Here is a 22,399-nt window from a genome sequence, read left to right on the forward strand (position 1 = left end):
TCTGTGGGTTGGGTGAGGGCCTGTCCCATTTCAGTAGTGCCTCACTCTCTATAGTAAGAACCCACTATACGGATGTCATCACAGATGAAGGCCAAAGCACAACTTGCTAGTGTAGAACTCCTTCCCCTTCCCTGTTCCCTTGGGATACAGGATTTGCTACTCAGCTCAGCCCTTGCTGGCCCTTTTCAACGATCTTACCCCTGTATGCGTGATATTCAGCTCAGGTGCTTTGCTGGAAAAGAATATGCCAGTGGAGGATTGAGGGTATAACCTCTTGTATTACATTTATATTGTTAGTTTGGGGGTACTAACATGGTATCAACGCCTTCCTTGTTTTTCCACCAGTCTGAACTGTAGCTGTCCTTATAGTGCAATCTTGCAATACATCTGCATGCTTCATAAGAGATAACCATGTGTTGTATAAAATAATCAGTTTCTTTTCAGGCCCTGTACCCAAGCAGTCCACGGGGAAGTCTGTTGCTGTTAGTTCTTACATACACTGATGTTTTTGGTCTGCCTTGCTGAAATGCATTTTTCTGTCTTTGAGGCAGGAGCGTAAATATTAACAGCAGTGCAAGAGTACCGGCACAGCCAGTTGGAGCAGGACTGGACTCTGAATTAAGAACCTCCCTTAGCTTTGTCTCAGAATATAGATAATCCTTGTAGCCTGTGAAGGGGGACAGGAGATGAAGGTTCTTGTTAGCAAGGAGTTGAAGTGGCTTCCAGAAGCCAGGGCTCTGGCACTAGCTGCGTCCTGTATAAATCTTTACTGAAAACATTTGTGAATGGGAGGGTGTTATGTGAGGAGACTCATTTCAGAAGTAGTTAGGTCGCAAAACTTTTATAGCCTTTTTAAAGGAGAAACAATTTCATACTGTACCCTGAAGTGAATTGGTAGCCAGACATTTGGCTAGACTTGATCCCAGGACTAAAGAGTTTGAGTGACTACAGAGAACATTCAGGAAAAGTGCTGTACGTGCAACCCAGCAGAACCCAACTTGTGTTACAAATGGGAGTCTTTAGGTTCTGGATAGTAAGAAGCCTAACACCATCCCTCCAGCTGCCTCACTGACAGTACCCATGTAATAAATGACAATATCAGTAGCACTTTAAGCACAATAGCAAAGTAAGTGGCATCTAAGGAGCAACTTGGAGGAGAAGAGTAAGGGTTTATGTTTTACTGAACCACTGTGATGCTGGTTTGAAATGTCAATTGCGTTTGAGACAGCCTTGTCTGACCAGGTCTTGATCACTTGTCTCTTCATGCAGCTGCTGTCATACTTACCTGCATTTATAGTTCAAATTTTTAAAAAGTGCTTTTTTCTGAGAAGGTAAGTTCTGACTTGGGGTAGGAAATAGTTAATGAGACACCCTCAGACTGAGTTTGAAAAGCCTTTGGATGGATGAAGAAGGCGTTGCCAGGGAAACGAGTTCTAGTTTCAAGTTCCCACAGGATAAGTACAAGTGAAGGAAAATTTAAATACTAATTTATATCCTCTGTAATTGCCTTTCACTCACTGTTAGCAGTCTGTTGACTAATGCCTTTACTTTTAATGATGTCTAAGAATCCTGCTATGGGGTCCAGCAGCTGTGGAGCATCACAAAACTTGCAAGAGTCTGGGGAAGTCACTTTGGCAGCAGCCGAGCATGGAGGAGATTCTGTGTCTGCTAGATCGAGAAAAGATGATGAAGACAATTCTGTCTTTCCCCCAGCATCGCCGTCTTCTGTCATCAGAGGTACTTTGGTTCAGACTGCTGAGTTATCCTTTTCATATAGAAAAAGAGCCTTTCACTTCAGTAATTTATTTTTTGCATTCCTGTAATACATTTGTTTACATCAGGAGAATAATTTCAATTCATAGGAGAGCTGGAATGAACTATTTAGGAGCAGTTCTCAAATGAGTTGCAATAGACGGACAACATCTTGTCTGCAGGTATGATTGTGCAGCATTGCGAAGGTTGCCATGTATAAGTGAAAGCAAAATTTAACTTTTAAGCAGTTGTTAAATTTGACTGTCCAAGAATCCACTGATGGTGGGCTCTTCTTTCACACAGTCTGCTAACGTGCTTTTATACCTGTTTGAGCTATTTAGGGAAAATAGTTTTGGAATCCTGGTAATGAAAGGCGGTTTTAAACACAAGCACGTCTCACTCTGTGTTGCATTATATTTTGCGGGGTTTAGTATCAGCTACTTTATAATGGGATGAAGTGGTCAAGGAAGTTTGAAACCAAGCTGGAAATTGGTGTTACTCCTTACAAATACTGGTTTTTATTTCATTTCAGGAGGAACAAAAGTCACTGTATAGAGATGAAAGTGTCAAGAGTCTTGATGACTTCTACGATCCTTGTTTTCTACTTCAGCTCTTTAGTGAATTGACCAGACCAGGTAAAGTGAATGTTTTTCTCTGATATTTAATGTAATTTTATTCTGCTGTGAGAGCTGCATGGCTTCATCTGTAGCTCTGTTATTTTTGGTCTAAGAGCTAATACTACAAAGAAATTTGTGCCTGGCTTTGGAGAGAAAGAACATACATCACTTAACCACCTACGCCATTGCATTGTAATTTTCAGAACGACTTAAAAATTAACAAGGCATAATTGGCATTAAAGTTAGTTGGGTTTTTTTTAAAGCACTTTTCCAAATAATGCACTGCATCTAGTAAGATTTGGCTATTCAAAATAGAGCAATGCGGCAGCAGATAGGCATTCCTGCTGAGCTGCTCTTGTCTAGAAGACTAGGTGCTCCCTCATAGCTCTTTTAAACATAGTGGATTAACCCTTTGTAGAGGGACTGTTCTGCTTAAGATGAAGAGAAGTTTTTAAACTGTTGACTGGAAACAGCTTGGAAGAGACAAGGCAAACGCAGATTTATGTAGTCTGATCTATTGAACAGCATTCTGTATAGCACAAAAACCAGCACAATGTCATTATAAAATAGCATAAGAGGGATCAGTAGAGAATATTCCCCACTGGAAGGTTGTATTTTTTCTGATGAATGTGTAGAACGGTGTTCTGCATCAGCTATGGTGTCACAGCAAGACAGGCACGGGAGGGATGGTCCCTTCTGCTGCTACACACAGTGCCCCACTTGCAGCTGACAGGACTGCTCTGATCTGGGACCGCTTGTGGCTGGGTTTTTGGGAACAGTAGCCGGCTCCTTTCGGCTTTGCTGTCAGTGGGAGCTGGGCAGAGGTAGGGCAGGTCGGAAAACGTGCCCTGCAATGCTGGAGGAGTTCTCTGGGCATAAACCAGAAGCCACCATTGCTGGGGAAGGGTGAAGTTGTTTCCTGACCAGAGAGAATCTCTGCAGGGGTATTGATTTCTGTGAGGGTCACCATGACCGAATTGACTGGGAATCTGGCCTGTTATAGGCTGTGGTTTTAGTACAAGGAAACTTCACCCAACTCATTTTCCATTGGACAGAGATGCATGGGGCCACTGCATGTCATGAATAGGCCTGTGCTCAGAATTGTTGGAAAGTTTGATGAGATCTGCATGGTGCTGGAAAACTAGTTGCTTAGATTCACTTTTCTTGTTTGACATGACCCTGGTTTACTTCACAGGCACACTATTTAGAGAGCCCTTAAAGATCAAAGTGAGACAAGTATCATAAGGAATTTCCTAACCAGCCCTCTTTCTGTGTTATGACTAACCACTGTGTAGTTACAGCTGGATTTGGCTTTCCACAACAATAATATCAGAAGCAATTGGCAGGCTGATAACTGTCTTTCAGTGAAATCATACTTACAGTCCTTCTTTGTTCACCTAGGCCCTTATAGTACAGTACCTGGTTTGTGTGTTCTTAGCCTATCCTTAACTATAGTTGTAAACCGCCCTGTATAATTTTGACAGCAGTAAAAAGAACTGTCTCTTAGTCTACCGAGGGGAAAAAGGTACCAGAATTATTTAGCACTTTGCAGTAGGATGGATCTTAGACAATCCAGTTAATGCTGGGTCTTTTGCCTTGTTGTCGATTAAGAGCATAGACAGCCAGTGTCTTTTGAACCTGGGTGTAATAGTTGGAAAAAGCACCTGTCATTGTCACCCACCACCTGGAGGCCACCACCTTCACTGGCAGGAGGGATTTGGTGGCTGTTGGCCAGCCAGCGGGGACAACCGCTTGTGTGGGAAGCGCTGAGGTTGGGGGAGCGATTGCACATGGTGTTCTTGCAGAGCTGTTGAGGCAGTGTGTATCCTGACATGGATTGACTCTAAAACTGGAGAAGGGAAAAATAGGTCTCGTAACTGCTCCTTACCAAGTGAGAGTCTGTGTCCAAAGAGGGGCATTTTTAAATGGCCCAAGTGATTTATGAGTTCAGGTCCCATGGTGCTCCTAAACCATGTCAGCTGCTCTTGGAATTCCCAGTTCCTCTCTATTTATTTGCTCTTTGTACTGGCTGCGCAGTGCCCTGTGCACAGATGTTATATAACTGCTGAATTTATAAACATAGACTTGTTGCACAGTCTTTAATGCTCACTGAATAAAAAGTAAGTCTGGAATTAGGCAGATAGCAAGTTCTGTCTAACTTTAGCTCTGATAAGCATCTTGTGGAAAGCTTTTCCATCATAGTTCTCAAGGTACTTTAAACAAACTGTATGTCAGACTTGGAATTAACTTTTTTTTTTTTTAACTAATAGCTTGTTATTTTATGTTAGTTGTTGAATGCACTCTCCAAGGTCAGCTTGATGGAAAATATTTCCACTGCGTGTTTTCAGTGAAATAAAGTTTTCCAAATAAATCTTTCTGTGACCAGCATGTACTTTACTGCTGAAGTGAGGACCTTGGATTTCACTATGTGTTACCACCCTATAAAATTTTTCACTTTGTCTGTCTAGTTCATGTACATTAGTAGTTCTGAAGAACTGCATTCTGAAGGAGAGCCATGTGGCGGCTTGCTGGGAAAGGGCACACAACACATTTTTGATCCTGTACTGAAGAGGGCTTGTTGTGAAAGAGGGAAAGACTGTGTGAAAGAGGGCTAGGGCTCTCTGTGAGATGTCCGTAAGTGATGGAGAATCCTCTGCGCACAGACAAGTTTTAGATCATCCTTGCATGTTCACTTGGGGTTCAACAGAAAGCGTCCATTTCCGAGTGCTTACCTTGCACCCTTGCATCTTGCTCGAGGAGTGGGAAGTGTGGAGTTGCTTTGCCCCAGACAGGAGGTAGCAGAAGACTTATATTTGGTGTCTCTGGGCTCTCTCTTTCTCCTGGCCTGTTGTTGCTGCTCCTCTCATGGTTTTCACTGCAGCAGTCAGGTGGTGGCCTTGCCCAGTGCCTGGAAGCAGAGGGGGATAGAGCTGCATCTGTACGAGCTCTGGTGATGCGAGAGGTATCTCACGATAACAAACGAGGGATCTTTTCACTCACTAGGAGAATGGCTGAGGTGTTTTGCATTATGCCAGTTAAATTTGATGTGCTTTGGTGAGAAGTGGTGTAGCGAAGTGTACAGTAATCGCGGGTACTGAAACAACTTGTAAAACAACTCACTGAAAATACCTGTTATTGCAAGTCAGCAGTGCCTTCGCATTGGTCAGGTAGCAGTGGGCTGTTTTGGGGCAGTGCTGGGAGGTGGAGACCCTGCTGTTGCCTGGCCCATAACTAGCAGAGCTGGATGTGAAGCTGCCAGGCGCGAGATTTTGAAGTAGGAGTTCTGGCAGCTGAGGAAAAGATGAGAGAAAGAGCCCAGCTGCTGGTGCGGGGACACAAATAATCTGTGATTTTCACATAAATATATATAAAATATATATATATTTTAGTTGTGTCTGTGTGGTGGTGGGGGAGGAAATCAGTGGACTAAATATAGGTACTTGGCAGTAAGACTAGAGCCTCTTCTTAAATAGGAATATTTGTTTCTCAGAAACTTCCTCTTGACCTTGAGTGTGAATTACAAGAAAACGTGAATATTGTTGTTAAACTCGGAACAACAATACATTTGCATTTTAGCTGGTAAAACACTACTGAGGTGCCATTGCTTTCTGTTACTGGTGAATGGAATAGAAATAGCACAGGAGATATTCTGGAGGTTTTACATCGAGTCATTTCTAGTCATCAGTGGGCAGAAATGGCACAAGCTCTTCAAAACACACAGCCCTTAAATGAGAAACTCTAAATCTCAATTGATGGCAAACTGCTATGGAAGATAAATGTTAGATTCAAGGGTGTGTTTTCTGTTCAGCTGGTTACTGTTCATGGCAGGATTTTGTTTGTCCCAGAAGGGCACAGGGGCACAGTTTAGTGCTTTGCTTGCAGCATTCCTTGCCAGCAGAATCGCTCGTGCCTGCACAGTAACAACTGGTGTGGCTAATGGCTTATTTATGTATTATTCTCCTGTCCTTTCTCTAACAGAAGCTGTGTAGTGCAGACGGGCTTTTCATTGGCGATGCTGATCTTTCTTTCAGACATAGACACATGGAGTACCCAGAAAATGTTTTAAGGAGAATTTTCCCTCTTGTTCTTCTTTGTACTTAACTTTCCTGAGACAGTGAGTTATGTGATGTCTTTACAGAATTTACTCCTAACTTGGCATGGTCGAGCAGGCAGAGTCGTCTCTCTCTCACATAAATGAAACTAACCACGTTAGTTTCAACTCAGATAAAGAATTCCTGTTCAGAGTGATTGGCAGAATGCCTTTGTTAGCTGAAGCATGCAGTAAACTAATAGTTTGTAGGGGTAGACCTAGAAGTTGGTGCTTATGAATTGAAGTTTTTTTAAGGATTATAGTGCTATTATATACTCTGTGACATGTCACTATAATGCACTGGGTGTTTTTCTTTCGCTTTTTTTTTTCTTCCCTCTTCCCACAGAGTGTGTAGTGGCGTGTCACAAGTTTGTTGAAGTCAATGCCCTGGGTCTAACAGTAGCTGCCCTTAGCAGCTATGATTCCAACATGAGAGCAGCTGCATATTTTGTCCTGGCTTCCTTTCGTTCTCATCTGGAAGGAGCTCGCTTTCGAGAGAAGAGTCAGGTAAGACTGAGCCTGGTTGATAGTTTGCCAACTTAGACATTTTAGGTCATGGACACTTAAAGGAAAGTCTTTGCTTTACTCATCTGTCTATATGCACATGGTGAGAGAGCTAAAAGCAGCTTCTAATCCTCTGTTCTATTATTTTTCTTCTATTCTTTGTGTTTCCTCCTATTATGATTAGTGGGCAGAAAAAGGTGTTCTGGAAATTCCCTAGGAATTTTATTTGCAGGAATGGAAATCCTGGTGGGATTTATGTTTGATTTATGGCCTATGAAATACCCTAAAAGCTTATTTATGTATTCATGGTCTCCTGTTGTATTTGTTTGGGTTATGGTTCAAGCTTTTCTCCCCTGGGCTCTTGTGCTGCAGTTGCTGTATCTTTTGGATTCTGTGGAAAATGGAATCAGGCAGCCAAACCTCAGATTTACCTTCTCTTTGGCCCTCTACGTTGCTCGTGTGGCACAGCAGATTCTGAAGCCAGGTATGTAACCTACTGTGTGTGTGGAACTCCTGGGGTGTTAAACAGGAGAGAGCCACTGTGCTTGGAGTAATGATGGATCCTGGAGGTGGAGGTAGCCATGACACTGGTAGGAGCCATGGAGTATGCTTTCCTGTGTTTCAAAGAAGAACTTTCAGTGCTTGTGTAGACTGCCTTACTGGAGAAGTGGGAAATTCTGATTGTGTACAAAACTGGTCTGATCCATCAGGGATGAAGCCACTACCTCCTCGTAATTTTGGGTGGAGGTGGGCAGAGGACTACATGAGTGGAACTAGATGAGTGTGCGAGTCCTGTTCAGGGAATCATAGTAGCCTGTCCTTTTGTCCCTAGACAATGAATCAATGTAAGTCAATGTTGCAAAGGAGAATCATAGCATCAGAGAGTAGTTCAGGTTGGAAGGGACCTTGTGGGGATTCTAGCTAAACACTCTGCCCCAAGTAGGGCCAGCTATGAGGGCAGGCCACTTTGCTCAGGGCTTCATCCTAGAAAACCTGCAGACCTCTAGTCTGATCCTAGAAAACCTCCAAGGATGGGAACCGTACAGTCCCTCTAGACAACCTGATCTGCTGCTCATGGAGAATGTGTCTGGTCTGTAGGTTAAAAATGATGATTGCCTAACCCTAACAGTGAAGTGTTAGGCTTGAAATGTGGAGAGATTTGTCTCTCACTTTGCCACAGATTTTTGTTTTGTCAATGAAGCAGCATTGGATTTGCTGAAATTGGAGCCACATTGAATGTTCTTCTTCTCACCTGCTCTGTGTGCACTCTGAATGAGCTTTTCATTTTGAGGAAGAGGAGGGATGGCCAAACAATGTAATCAGCCTTAGAGCAGAAGGCCTCCTTCTGTGATTAATGTACTATTCTGATAACTAGCTGAAGCACTGGAAAATACAGGTTCCATTTATTTTTCTGCGTGGTTGTGTATTGGGAATGTTGTCCTCCTTCACAATAACCATTGTTTCTCTTCACAGAGGAGCACATGTATATGAAGATAAACAGATTCCTTCTGTCACATCAGTATTTGGACCTGAGGAAAGTACCAGCGTTTTTCCAGCTTTTCTACAGTTTTGATTTCGAGGTGAGAATCTTATCTTAGGGATCCACTAGTTCTTCAGAAAATAATAGAACAAAGCTGTAAAAATGCAATGAAATCTTATTCATCCATGGGTGATTAATTAGAGGCATCTTTTTTTGTTTGTTTTATGTTTGAATTAGAAGTATTACTTCTGGGTTTCTTTGTTGGTTTTTTTTTAATAGTAACACATAATGAAATGAGTTGTGCTGTGCATGCTCTGTAAGCACAACAATGTTCTGCCCTAGCTAGCTTACATTCATATTTGAGTTTAGATTACTAATGTTGAGATCAACTGAGATATTTTAGAAACAGCAACTTTTAAAGTTCCATTATCAGTGCATATTTGAGCTGCAGACTAACTGTTCCTGATGAATATTATTGATTAAATTTGATAGGGATGAAAACTGAAAAGTCCAGAAAAAGCTGCTGAGCAGTGTGCTGGCACTCCCAGGGAACCCGGGTTTTCGTGCTCTTATGAGCAGGCATTATTTTCATGTGTCTGATGCTGGTATTTTTCTTATGGCTTCTAGTACAAAACAGAACGTGAATGGATTCTCAGATTTCTTGGAGAAGGGTTGCGTGATAAACATTGCTACGAGCTTTATGACTTCCAGAGGATTTTCCAGGTCATTCTTTCCTTTTTCAACAGTCCTTTGTGTGATGAGGGCTCCCAGGTAAGAATTTAAAACCAAAACAAACCTAAAACCACAAAAGTTTGCATGGTTTGGAGATCTTAAACAAATACAAAGCAGAAAGGAGGACTCTTCCCTCACCCTCTTGAAAATCTGTTCCTTGTTGATTTTGAATATGTGTGGAGCGGGAAAATATTTGCTTATGTCTAGATCAGTGTCACATCCTTGTCCCACTAAAATTGGAATAGGTCCCTGCCCTCATGGAACCTTACGCAGTTTCATCAGCTGGTGGTCTGGCTCTAGCCTTTGTGGAAAATATTACAGATACCGCAGTATTCCTCATATGATCAGGGCCTTCAGTGTTTTAGGTCTGCTTATTCCCTAACCAGCATGTTATCTCTACAGTGCTTTAGCAGGAAGAAAATTCACATGCTGGAAGCTCTCGTGTTATCCGAGTAGTGTCTGTATGTATGAAGCCTTGAAAAGAGAATGTCTTTTCTTCCCTGGGGTTGCTAAGAACATGTGGTGTTTGGTAATACATTTTAACGTTAGGTTGATCAGATCCCATATGCCAGTCAGACTGCTAATTATATCCTTCTGAAAGGTTAATAATTAGATCTTGACAAATTTTGTAAAAGAACAAATTATATTTTCTGCTTCAGAATCGTATTCTGGACATATTACAAAATGCTGCCCATGTCACCAGAGCTGCCTATGAGCTGATACAAGATCACAGCCTCTTAACTTGGATACTGCACATCTTAGAGGAAAGGTAACTAGGGAAATGGTAGTGAAATGGGAAGAATTTTACCCTCCACGGTAGACTAATTACACAACTGAGTATGAAAACAAGGATGACAGATACAGAGATGGCCTGTCAGCTCTTGTGATGTTTGGCACCTAGGGCCATACTTGCAGAACCTGCCGAACTCTGAAGTGTTCCCTTGTGTTTCTAAAGACAAAATTGAGATGCTTTCACTTTGATTTCATCTCCTCCACATACCCTAGAATAACAAAGTAAATACAGCTCCTGGTATTATGCTGTAAGCATCGCTGTTTTACTTAAAGTCTGAGGAACATGAGGAACTGAGCTGTCTTGAGCAGGAACTGCTGTAAAGAAACGGTGGCAGTGGTTGCAACGTAGTGGAACGCTTGTGTCATGGAGGCGTCCCAAATATAAGTTTAGGTGGACTAGCACTCTGATAACATAAGATAAAGGTTCGGATATTAGGTTAGGAAATTATTTGGGGTGCAGCGAAATAAGAATGAGGATCCACAGCGTGCATATACGCACTCACAAGAAAACAAACCAGAGCCCTTTCTGCCCTGTTTTGCCCATAATAGATAAACACTAGCCCACTGTGGCCAGGACTTTACACTCTTCTGCCCCAGACGAGGAAGGTACACTTGCCTGCCAGGTAAGGACTTATTAAAGCATATATTCAGTAATTTATCACTCACCCACACGTGGAGGTGAGACGCTCCCAATCCTGGGAGGTTACCTTAGACGGCTTCTCCATCTAAGGGGAGGGACTCCGGCAGCATGGCAGACTCGCAGCTCCGAGGAGACCACACAAAGGGAGTCGCCGGCGGGAACCCCATTTATAGTCTGCTCAGAATTGGCTGTGGGCATTCCAGAAGCTTCTCGGCTTCTCTACACCCCGGCCCCCGAGTGTAGGCATTCGAGCAGCTTCTCAGCTTCTCTGGGCTGTGGGTGCTCTTGGCCCCTCCTCTGCTGACGACCCTGCCCACCGACTCTGGATCTCCACAAAGAGCCGTTAACTGCCCCATTGAAGGCCCCAGTTCTGAGAGGGAGATGTGCAGCTACCAGTGCAACTGCCGCACCAGTTCCAGGGCGTGGGGGGGTTGAAGTGCAACTGCCACAGCTTGGCAGAGCTGTGCGATGGAAGGTGCAAGTCAGAAATCACTAGTCTCCTGCAGGGGCCTTTTCCCCAGCTACAGCATGGCAAGAGGAGGGAGGGCAGTAACCAGGACCTCGGTGAGGATGTGGCTTCAAAGGAGCACGTTCTCGTGCCCTGACGGGGGTCCTGGCTGAGATGCGCCTATTGCCACGCGTTGCTCCAAAAGTGCACTAGAATATGGTCCCCTCTAGGGGATGGACTGGCTCCTGGTTAGGATCTGCTTTTCAAATGGGTGTTTGCTTCCTCTTTCTTTTTGTTTTTCAGGTTTCTGGAAAACAAGATGCTAAATAAGATTATTTCCTTACTCCATACTCTGTGGCTAACAAATTTAGGAGACAAGAGAGAAAACAGGAATCAGTCCAAGGAGAACAGGAAGTTTCTTCCAATTCAGCTTGTAAATGAATTTCTGTATGTTTTGATTGCATTAATCAAACACATTCGGTAAGACCTTTTTTTTTTTTTTTTTTTAATTTTTAGTCAGTTTGCATCTCATCCTCTATCTAGTTTGAAATTTACTAAGGCGAGAAGAATTTCTTGATCTCTGGTAGTTTAATGCTTTTTTTTTCCCCCTTCAGTTTGAATGTTGAGTAGTGAATTTTGATGAGATTTCTTTGACAGGGAGGTTTAGCTGTTTAAATAGATGGGGAATAAAGTAACAGCTGATGCACAGTTAGTGTCACGTTCTACATCCTTAATTACTGGCCATTTTTAAGCTGCCATGTTTTATCTTTTTCCTGCTGGATTAGAGCCTGCAGTTAACGATGCTATTTGCTGCAAGGATCTTTCACGCTCTCTGAAGGTTTAGACTTTGTGTGTGTACCACACCTGCAAACAGTACGAGGAGAAATCGTGCAAAGTTCTACATGACAAGGTTAAGAAGGGGTCAGTCTCTTCACTTGTCTAAGCACAGCAGTTGCAGCAGGGGGAGTAGAAAGCAAATGGGTAACCAGCTCTGTCTGGGTTCATAAGAGCACCTGCAGCTCCTCGTGCAGACAAGTATTGCCACAGCCTGGAGAAGTTGTGGTCATTTCCTCAAAATTTTGGAAAATCATGCAAAATAAGGAAGCGTGGGTGAAGCTCCAGACCACTCTCCTCTTCCTTGTGTGCCATCTGCCTTTGATATTTACAGGCAGGAGGGCAAAGACTACGTGTTTCATTGTTTTGCCAAACACTAGTGGAGCAAAGTACTGGCGATTCAGTGGGAACGAAACTATTTATTACTGGCATACTGAGAAATAAAAGTATATGTCTAGAGAACTGCATGAGAAAACTGTAGGAAGAAGCTGTAAGGAGAAAAAACCTGTACTTGTTTTATTTTATTAATTAGCATGCAGAAAAATACATGGCACTTTTGTTTTCTTTCCGCAGGACTAATTTAGATCTAGACAAACTGACTCAGTTTTTCAGTACACTCAATTCTGTGCTGGAATATCGTGCTATAGTTGTTGAGGCCTTCAAAGAAATGAGCCGGTTCACTGTGAATGACAGCGTTCTCTCAAACAAAGAGATCCTGCTGCTGCTGCATAAGTGGAGCCTCATCCAAAAAGACCTGCAACTGCAAGAGGACGTGCAGGCTCTTGCTCAGAAATACCAGATCAAAGAATTGCTTAGTAAGTACTAAAATATTTTGGAAAAGTGATATTGTTGAGGCTGTTAGAAGCTAACCACACAAGTGAGGCAGCCTTCATAGGAAGTAGTATTAATGACTTTTGCCAGACCATCTGATGTAGCTTGGGGGAGGAGGAATGGAAACGGAAATCTGGTTTTAAGGACTTTGTTGTAGTGATTTCTAACTTTAACACAATTCTGGAAGCTTTGGAGAAACACAGTTTTGAAAAGGGAAAGATCTGTAAAATGAAACTTAGTTGCAGATCTAGTGTCAAGCTTTGAAAAATCATGTTCTTAAATGAAATATTTGAAGAAATGGTGCCTGGAGGCTTTGTGCTCAAAGATTTGAATCATTCTGAGTGTGGATGAGGGATCTGAAAGAGAAATATGAGTAAAAACTATCAGTAAAGCAAGTGAAAATGAAATAGTTATTTTTTTCTTATTGTCATAAGTGCTGGAAGAAAGCAAAAATACATTTGGACTTGTGTGACTTCTCTCATTACTTCTGTGAATAAAATAGACAAGGAACTTTGTAGTGGGAGGCATTAAACAACACTGGTTTCCTGCAAATACAACTGCTGCTCTTGGTGCACATTAAAACTTCTTTAAATATAAACTTCTTTAAAAGTTTCTTTAAATATTCTGTATCAGTTAAACTAATGACTAAAGTATCACTATATTTAAGGGATACTATAAAAGCTTTAGTTTTTCTAAAGTTTTTCATGCCTTTTAGTGTCTTTCTGAGAATTTTTAGAGAGTTATTAATGACATCTGTAGCTTAATGTTAAAAAAATCTGTTTCTCCAAGCCTCAGGAGCTTATAAAGCAGTTACAAAAATGGATCCTTATCTGAAATTTTGTTTCTGAGGTTACATTTCAGGAGTCGTCCCCATCCCCCTTGGCCCACGAGGAGAAAATGCTGAAATGCATTTAGTTCCTTTTAAGCTGCAGAGTGCAACATAACTGATATTTCGGATTATTTTCTCAATGACTCCATGAAAGGAAACTGACAGAAAATGCTCTGCGTGGTTCGGGTTGGTGAAGTGCTGTTGCCGTTTGGGAGCAGCGCTGCTCCCCGGGAGATAGGCAGCATCTCACAGAGGGCAGCCCTGCCTCAAAAGTTTGGCTGCCTGCGTCTTCCCTTGGGGTGTGAGGAATTCACGTGCCCTTGGCCAATGGCACCTCACCAGCCAGACGCTGGGCCAGGACAGGCTGTGCTGGAGGGAGGTGGATGTCGCTGCTTTAGCCTGTGCTGTTCAACAGCGGTGCAGCTGTGCCTGAATCTCCTTCCACAGGCAGGCGCCTGCTCTGCCCCCACTAGCCCAGAGAGCAGCAGCCTGGGTGTTTCTCCTGAGGTGGTGTAAGTAATTGTAGAATCATAGAATCATTTTGGTTGGAAAGGACCTTTAAGATCATCAAGTCCAGGTGTTAACCTAATATTGTCACTAAGCCATGTCCTGGAGAACCTCATCTAAACGTCTTTTAAACTCCTCCAAGGATGGCGACTCCACCACTTCCCTGGGCAGCCTGTTCCAATGCCTGACAACCCTTTCCATGAAGAAATGTTTCCTAATACCCAATCTGAACCTCCCCTGGTGCAACTTGAGGCCATTTCCTCTCATCACTTGCTACTTGGGAGAAGAGACCAACACCCTCCATGCTACAGCCTCCTTCCAGGCAGTTGTAGACAGTGATAAAGTCTCCCCTCAGCCTCCTTTTCTCCAGGCTGAACAGCCCCAGTTCCCTCAGCTGCTCCTCATCAGACTTGTGCTCCAGACCCCTCGCCAGCTTCGTTGCCCTTCTCTGAACTCTCTTCGTACCTCAGTGTGAATAATGTAGCCTTACTGGCAAAACTGCATCTCATGGACCTCTGAAGTGCTGCCTTGGCTTTGCTGGGCTTTGGGCCAGGGCCTGGGTGGCCTCATTGCTCACCTCAAAGTGAGGCAGATCCAGTTCAGAAAAGTGTTTCAGCCTGTGGGTCAGTGGGAGCTGCCTGTAGCCCATTTGCTCTGAATTGCATAGGCTCAATTAGGGTGCTAAATGAGGCTAGCACGTATCCTTTTAGCAACTAAAACAACACATGATACCTTCTTCCCTGCATAATTTTGTACCAAGAAAATCCTTTCGAGTATCTGATGTTTAGTTTGATGGTGTTTTCCTTCTTACAGAAAACATTAAAGAAAAGAACAAATCTCAAGCCTCATCTCATGCATATCACCACATTCGGAAAAAGAATGAGATAGAAAGAGAAGACAACATTGCTGCAGACCTGAAAGTCTCTGAGCTGGGGAAGTGCAGGGATCATCTGAATTCCATATTTGCCCACTGGAAGCCTGTTTTCCCAGCCATACCTACCAAACATCCAGGGGAGCCCCTCAAATCTGCTGACCTTGCCAATGAAACAGTCAGCCTTACCTGCGCGTCCGCTTACATAGTAACCAAGTGGCTGGTGAAGTCCATGGTTGAGCACAGCCTCAACATGCAAAATGTTCTGTTAACTCTGCGGTGGCTACAGAATTGCGTCTTGCCACACTCGGTGGCAGTGCAGGAGATGCTCAGGGATGAGACATTGAGAAACAACATCTTCAAGTTTTACACCCGGGTCTGTGAGGCCAGCGGTGGGGCGGCAGGACTCAATCAGGAGCTCTGTCTGTTCAGTTCAATCATGCTTCACCTCATGGATGCCCAGGGCCTGACCAACAACAGCTTTCACGAACTTGTGAAGAAGTTGTGCCTGTCAGCAATGACGGAAGAGGATGTGAACAAGAAAGGTAACTCGTCGTTTCCTTTTCGCTCATGTTACAAGGCATGAATGGTAGAAAATAGTAGTAGTTCCATGTTATTTTTAATTCATCAGAATAATGTGAAGTTTCCCTGTGTCTGTTGGTGCTCATCACGAAGTTAAAGCTGTGTCTTTGGTGGTATGGGCACAGGGGTTGGTGGCACAGATCAGGGTCACATTGTTGGGGTTCCTGACAGTACAACAGTTGTACTCCCCCAAAGGAACTTTCCTTTCTAGGATGAAAATGGAATTCAGTGAAGTATAAAAAATAGAATTCCAAGGGGAAAAATAGTCTGCAACAAATGAATCCATATGGGTATGGGTTCTGATCTGTGTACTGTTCAATGTTATCATTTGATAGCAAAAACCACAGGTCGGATTTCAGACCTTTTTATTTAAAGATGTCAGAACGTTGTGCGAACAGGAAACTCTCTTCTACTGTTAGTGTCGGAAGGGTCATTAGCTTTATATGAGTAAAACCCCCACAAATTTTCCATCTAGGAAAATAATTAGGAAACCATTTTAAAATGTGAGTCTGGAGGTAAAATGGTTTGGGTTTGTATTGCTGTGTGGAAACAGAATATCTGTTCTGATTTTTCTCTTAATTTTTCTTCCACAGCTGTTTGTGTATTTCTGACTTCTGTTTACATTGGGGACATATGGCTTGGAGCACAGGAACCAGATATGTTAATAACCCATGTCAAATTGATCTGCAGTAGTACAGATGATGAATTAAATGATGGTGACTTGGAAACTCATAAACAAGGAGAAGAAACTATTATGTCTCTTTGCAAACCCCTTTACTTGGCTACATTGGGGCATTAATTCAGTGAACTGACACTTAATCTTTAATGTTATACGTTCTGCTGTCATTGCTGTGAGCCATGAAACCCTCCTGAACTGTTCTCCATACCAATCTAACTTGTTTTGTCGTAAAGATCAATATTTTATTACCGTGTGCAAACTCAGAGGGGGAAAATTGTATTCATCATCTCTCAGTGGAACATTAAAGCCATAATTTCCCTTTTCTTGAACAATATGGGACACTGAATGTTATTTATATCATTTTTATTACAGCCATTTTTAACTTTATGAAGAACCAAAAAAGAGTCATTGTTGTATTGCCTCTGGGTTGTACTTCAGTCCCCATGTAGTTAAAATCCATCCTTTCTCCAATATAAGATGGGAAAAAGAGACTGCTGAACTTCACCACAGTGTGGTGTAAGTGCAAAGAATGAGCAGTCAGAGGTTTTGCCACAACGATTTACTCTTTCTTGAAGAACCCAGTTTCTTTCATTATATGTGATACCAAAACCAGTATGAATAGAAGACTCCGAACACTGGAATCATGATGGTCTGGGATTCTTCTTGTTTTTAAATTAAATTGCCTTTGAAAACATTTATATCAGAGCTGTTCTGGTTTTATTCTCCTTTCTGTTTTGTTCTGGGTTGGTTTTGTGTGCGTGTGTGATTTTCCTTTTTTTTTTCCCTTCCTTTTTTTTTTTCTTTTTTAAAATTACAAAATATCCAGACCATCACCATGGCTGGCACCTGCAACAAAGACGTATTCTCTCTCCACTCTGAAAAGATAAGAGATGGAACTAAAACCCAAATGACTTGCTGCTCATTGATATACATGTTTTTTATTGAAAATTCTCTCTGAAATCTGATAAATTTTTCTTGAATGTGGCCTCAAGGGCAGTTTAACACACCATTCCAGATATGCAAACATGCAGAGCCTGTGCTTGAACCTTTGAAATGTAAAACAGGATTTATTAAATTGAGTCATGAATATATGCTGTGCCTAGGTACTTTGTGCAAATTCTGTACAGGGAAAAAATCAGAAATGCACACTCCTTGTGATGTTTTTGTAACATGCTTTTAAAAAAAAAAAGTGAAATGCAAATAATGTGGATTGCTTCTACATATAAATATTATTGTCCTAAAGAAGCCATAATATCTATATCAACACTTGATTTAAAAATAAAAAATGTTTCTTGAAAAAATTTGTGAAGCCCCCATTGCAGGCTAAACTGTGTGTCATATAAAAGCTCTCGGGTGTGACATCAAGAAATTTTCTGTGCCGTGGAAAAAAAATATTTCACTTAATTTAAAAACAAACAAAAAAACCCCAAAGCGAACAAAACAAAACACGAGAAAAAACCAAAACCAGAACAGACAAAACGAAACCAAAGGAGTTACAAGATGAAAGATGTCATGCTGTCTCATCTAACTAGAAAATACTCATGACACAAAGACACATAGGGAAAGAGGTTTTTCAGCTGTCTTGAGGGACTAAGCACATCCAGAAGTGGTTTATAATATTATTTTCTTGAGAGAATTAAAGAAATGAGGTAAGACCGTTCAACCAACCTCAAGCCAGTAATGCAGAAATGTATTTTATCTACCCAAATCTATCTTGTCAGTAAATTAGATTAATTTTCCCCAAGTTGACTCTATTTTTCCTGTGGTGGTAACTGGTAAGCAATCCTCCTATCTTAATCCTGACCCAGGAGCTTTTTCAACCCATTTTCCCCCTTGTCCTGCTGAGGGGCAGCAAGAGACCGGCTGGGTTGGTGTCTGGCAGCCAGACAATCCCAACCCACAACAATGTAGAATCATAGAATTATTTAGTTTGGAAAAGACCTTTAAGATCATCGAGTCCAATCATTAACCTAGCACTGCCAAGTCCACCTCTAAACCATGTCCCTGAGAACCTCATCTAAGTGTCTTTTAAACACCTCCAGGGATGGTGACTCCACCACTTCCCTGGGCAGCCTGTTGCACTGCCTGACAACCCTTTCTGTGAAGAAATTTTTCCTAATACCCAATCTAAACCTCCCCTGGCACAACTTGAGGCCATTTCCTCTTGTCCTGTCACTTGGGAGAAGAGACCAACACCCTCCATGCTACAACCTCCTTTCAGGTACTTGCAGAGAGTGACAAGGTCTCACCTCAGCCTCCTTTTCTCCAGGCTGAACAGCCCCAGTTCCCTCAGCCGCTCCAGTGTAGCCCCTTTCAATCCCCTAATGAATTAACAATACACAAATCCTGTAATAAATGCTCCAACTCAGTATGTTACACAGTCTCCAACAAGTTGCAAGGCCAGAATGTTGTTGGGTGTGCACTTGGAGGCCTGGCCTTAAGTACCGAGGAAGGCCCAGCGGTCGGTACTTTCTCCCTGGCTTGTAGTGTTTTGTTAGTATCTCCAATACTGCTATTACCAAAATACTTGGAGGAAAGGATTGTTCATACACGTTTCTTTTAAATGGTAGTTTTGGTAACACAAAAATAATGCAAATGGACTGAAAATTTAAAGCTACTAGCCCGTTGTTTAAAAGATACATAGCTCATATGGGCTTATCAGTGAAGAGTTGTGCATGTGAGAAATTTTAAAAATTAGACTTAATCTCTCACCGCCTCTGAGCTTCAATATATTCTAGTAATGTGGCAATTAAAATATAATTATGAAGTCCTTCTAGAAATAATGGTCAAGTATCTTTAAAATCCATGGATGGTTAGCAGTTGAATGATTTGTATGCATGAATTATTGCCAACATATTCAAATGCATTTTAATAAATTATACAGATGGTGAATCATTATCTTAAGAAATTAAGCTCGATTAAAATAAATTGTGGAGAGCATTTGGAAATGGAAAACTTGCCCCAGACACGGGCCTGTGTTTTAAAATAAGGAGTTTCTACAATTTAATACAAGTTACTCACGTTGATGCTGTTCTTGTGATGAGAACCATGTGGATGAAGCTCCAGGGTGCTCTGCAGCAAGCCCAGCTGTCTGCCCTCACAGAAGTCCTTGCCAGGACAGGCCTTTTGAGCCTCTTGCTCAAAATTCTCAGAAACTCAGTGAAGTCAACAGCCCCAAAGAATATATGGCTTCCTGTTGTAGTGGCTGTATAGACCACATACAGTTTTGAGTTGCAGGTGAGGCTCCTCAGGATTTGAAATGGATCTCAGTGATGGGCTGCTGGTGCTCAGATGAGGACATCTGACACGTTAGCAGGAGAGGACTTCACGTACCAGGAACGACTGGGCAGAACGATGTGGCCTTGGTGGGAGTAGTGGCTTGCGGTAACATTTTTATAGAAGTCAACTATGTCTTTGAACCAGCAGCATGAGCTGATTTGGGTCACACTTGGCTGACTGGTGGGTGCAGCGTTTCAGCTGTCCCTGACTGCTGCAGGCCACACGGGGAAGGCCTCTGTTAATGCAGGACTCCGGGGGAAGGGGAAATAAAGTGCTCACGGTGGAGACCAAAGCACCAAAAGACCTTGAAATGGGCGCGTTGTGAAATGTCACAGAAGGAGATGCATTTCTCCCTCCACGCGCTCCCCTCCTCCCAAGTTAAATGCTATAAGCTAAGCTTGCATTTTGCATATTATTTGCTGCTGTTCATGTACTTCATACTACATGCCTCTCATTTCCAGGTAATTCTAAAGGAGGAAAACAAAAAGTCTTTTCAGTGGTTATGTACTTTGAGTCATGTTCCAGTGCAACTAATGAAACAACACCAGTTGTTACCAATGGGAGTATCCACATGTTTCAGAAATCCCCTTGGAATCCATTTGTAGAGAAGAGATTCTTGAAAAACAGGATGATACGGGTCTGTCATGAGTCAGGGAGGAGGACGCTGGCGCAGACCATGCTGGCAGGCAGCGTGGTCCTGTTGTAGGAGAGATGTTCTAGCTCGGAGTAGACAGACGTGGCAGGAACGATTGAACTGCAGTTGCTGCATCCTTGAGGAGGAAAACAGGTCTAGGTGGTGGAGTCCTCTTCAGACTCTCTTTGAGGATACTGTGTGATCGCAGCAGGGTTAAAGGTAACTGTCCCAAATTGCAGCGGGACAACTGGTGCCAACAAGGGAGTTGATTGATGTCTCCCATGAGAAACACCTCAGCTCTAGCACAAGGTAAGTGTATCTGAGGGGAGGGGATGGCTGTTGTGGCCATCTGAGATGACTCATAGAAATGTTTGTTTTTCTGATATGTCTCTGTCCATGTTGCACCTTCCGTTGCTGCAGCCTCATTTTCTCTGTCTGCCCATGACTCAGTCTGACTCAACAGTCTTTACGCCTTGACAGGTTTCCAAGCCCAACACCAGTAGTCGTCGGTTTGCTCGGAAAGCAAACTGCAGAAGTGTTTATCTCAGAGATATAAAAAAATCAAGATTAAAAAAAGAAAGCCCACCACAATACAAACATATGCCTGGTAGTTTGGTCTGTCTCTTGTGTTCAAGGCATTTTTATCACAGCCCAACCCACCCACTCTCTGGTAACATCACAGCCCACGCTCCCTGTACGCAGCAGAAGGCTCCTCTGGCAGTGCTTCGCTGTAGGAGTTTTTGCTGCCTGCTTGGGGATGTGGAATTTCCAAGCTTCTCCTCAAATTTCAAATGAATTCTGTGTTGTCCTCAGCCTGGCAACCAGCTATGCAGTCTTACATCTATTCCAGCCCTCGCTGCCTTCCTCAGCCCAACTCTGCAGTCCCAGCTTCGTGCTTAGTGGAGCTCTCAGGGTTCCTCACCCACTCGTGGACGTTCGCCTGGTTCTGTGTGGGTTTGGTGGAGCTCCATGGGTGAGGGGAGGTGGAGAAGGCAGGGGCCACCCAAGGGGGAGGGAGTGCAAGTGGCCTTTCTGACTCTGCTCCTGCTGAGCTGAACCCATCCCTCCACTCCACCGAAAAGCTGCTGTGACCCTCAGGGAGGGCTGTAGCTTCTGTTAAACTGCTTTTCAGCCCCAGCTGAAAGCAGAAAACTCGTGCAGAAATGTGATGTTGCTTTTGTGGGTTTTGCCAGCATTTTCCTTTGATGTAAAATATGGTACACACGCTTCTCTTTTTTTAATGCCTGGGTAACTGGCAGATACCATTTCAAGACTGTTCGATACTGACAGTTTCTTTTCACTACCATTTCAAAATGGAAGCAAAAAGTAATTGGTTATTGGTAGCAAAACTGTATTACTGGGCAGTAGGTAAAGCTAATGACTTTATTCGGTAAGACACTCACTTGAGATAATTAGTGCTGCCATTAGCTCTTTAAAGGCTCTTCTGGGCAAACAGTGTTTTAATAAATTTTAAGTAACACAAATATTTTTTGCAATAAAAAAGTAAATAAAAAGCCTTTTCTATCCTTGAGGGAACTACGGAGCTTTAAGTTAATGAAGCAAGTTGTAACCCTTCTAAAAGCAAAGTTTTATTGTTGATGTTGCACTTGACATTGTTGCTTATTTTTCAGTGGATGGGCAAGTGGAGGTGTCACTAAAGTGCAGCTGATGAGTGTGACCTGAGGACAGAGCCAGAAATAGCTGACTTGTGTCTCTCATGATACATAAACCACATAGGTTATGCTGCCTCTTCAGTGAGATCAATGGGATGCTGCTTTCTTCCACCCCAGCAAGACAACCCAGTGAAAACTGATGCTGCAGAGACATCCCTGAGGATAACAGGACCCAGTGTGTGTTCAGCTGAGCAAGACAGAACCCTTTACAGGACTTGGGGTGTAACTGGGATAGACTGGCTGCTGGAGGAATAAATCTGCTCTGAGCCAAGTGGGTCTTAATGAGAACCACTCAACTGGCAGCACACCCTTTGCAGCACCTAACTGGGAGAGGAGTTTGAACCCTTACTTAGAAAAAGAGAGAGAAATTTTACAGTCTTCATCGTCAGGATCTAAAATGTTGATCTAAAATGCTGATCAGTCAACTCTAGCAGCATTGCTCAAAAATGGTTGTTAGGACTTCATCTTATGTATCCAGGATTTCTCAGGTTTGTCCTTTGGTGAAAGACATTCTTCTTCTTCTCCTGAACTAATTCAAGGTTTGTGGTATCAGCGTTAAACAGGCAGTCACAGCACTGAGTTTCCTCTGTGATCAGGAGAACTGTGTTGCTGGTTTTGTTAAACC

The 22,399-nt window shown here is 42.8% G+C and overlaps 1 protein-coding gene across 2 annotated transcripts in view; it reads left to right on the plus strand.

Moving 5' to 3' along the window:
* Positions 1-17,536, plus strand: part of URB1 (URB1 ribosome biogenesis homolog) — a 56,503-nt gene extending 38,967 nt beyond the window's left edge. For both annotated transcript variants that reach the window (XM_065650835.1, XM_065650844.1), the window contains 11 exons: positions 1,566-1,737; positions 2,285-2,387; positions 6,806-6,966; positions 7,336-7,447; positions 8,437-8,543; positions 9,071-9,214; positions 9,835-9,944; positions 11,359-11,535; positions 12,463-12,704; positions 14,870-15,472; positions 16,103-17,536. In XM_065650835.1, the coding sequence (XP_065506907.1) occupies positions 1,566-1,737; positions 2,285-2,387; positions 6,806-6,966; positions 7,336-7,447; positions 8,437-8,543; positions 9,071-9,214; positions 9,835-9,944; positions 11,359-11,535; positions 12,463-12,704; positions 14,870-15,472; positions 16,103-16,308 (2,137 nt within the window). In that variant the 3' untranslated portion in view covers positions 16,309-17,536. The remainder of the gene's footprint in view (positions 1-1,565; positions 1,738-2,284; positions 2,388-6,805; positions 6,967-7,335; positions 7,448-8,436; positions 8,544-9,070; positions 9,215-9,834; positions 9,945-11,358; positions 11,536-12,462; positions 12,705-14,869; positions 15,473-16,102) is intronic.
* The last annotated feature ends 4,863 nt before the right edge of the window (positions 17,537-22,399 follow it).

The sequence above is a fragment of the Caloenas nicobarica genome, chromosome 1 (assembly GCF_036013445.1).
Source record: "Caloenas nicobarica isolate bCalNic1 chromosome 1, bCalNic1.hap1, whole genome shotgun sequence".
Lineage (NCBI taxonomy): Eukaryota > Metazoa > Chordata > Aves > Columbiformes > Columbidae > Caloenas > Caloenas nicobarica.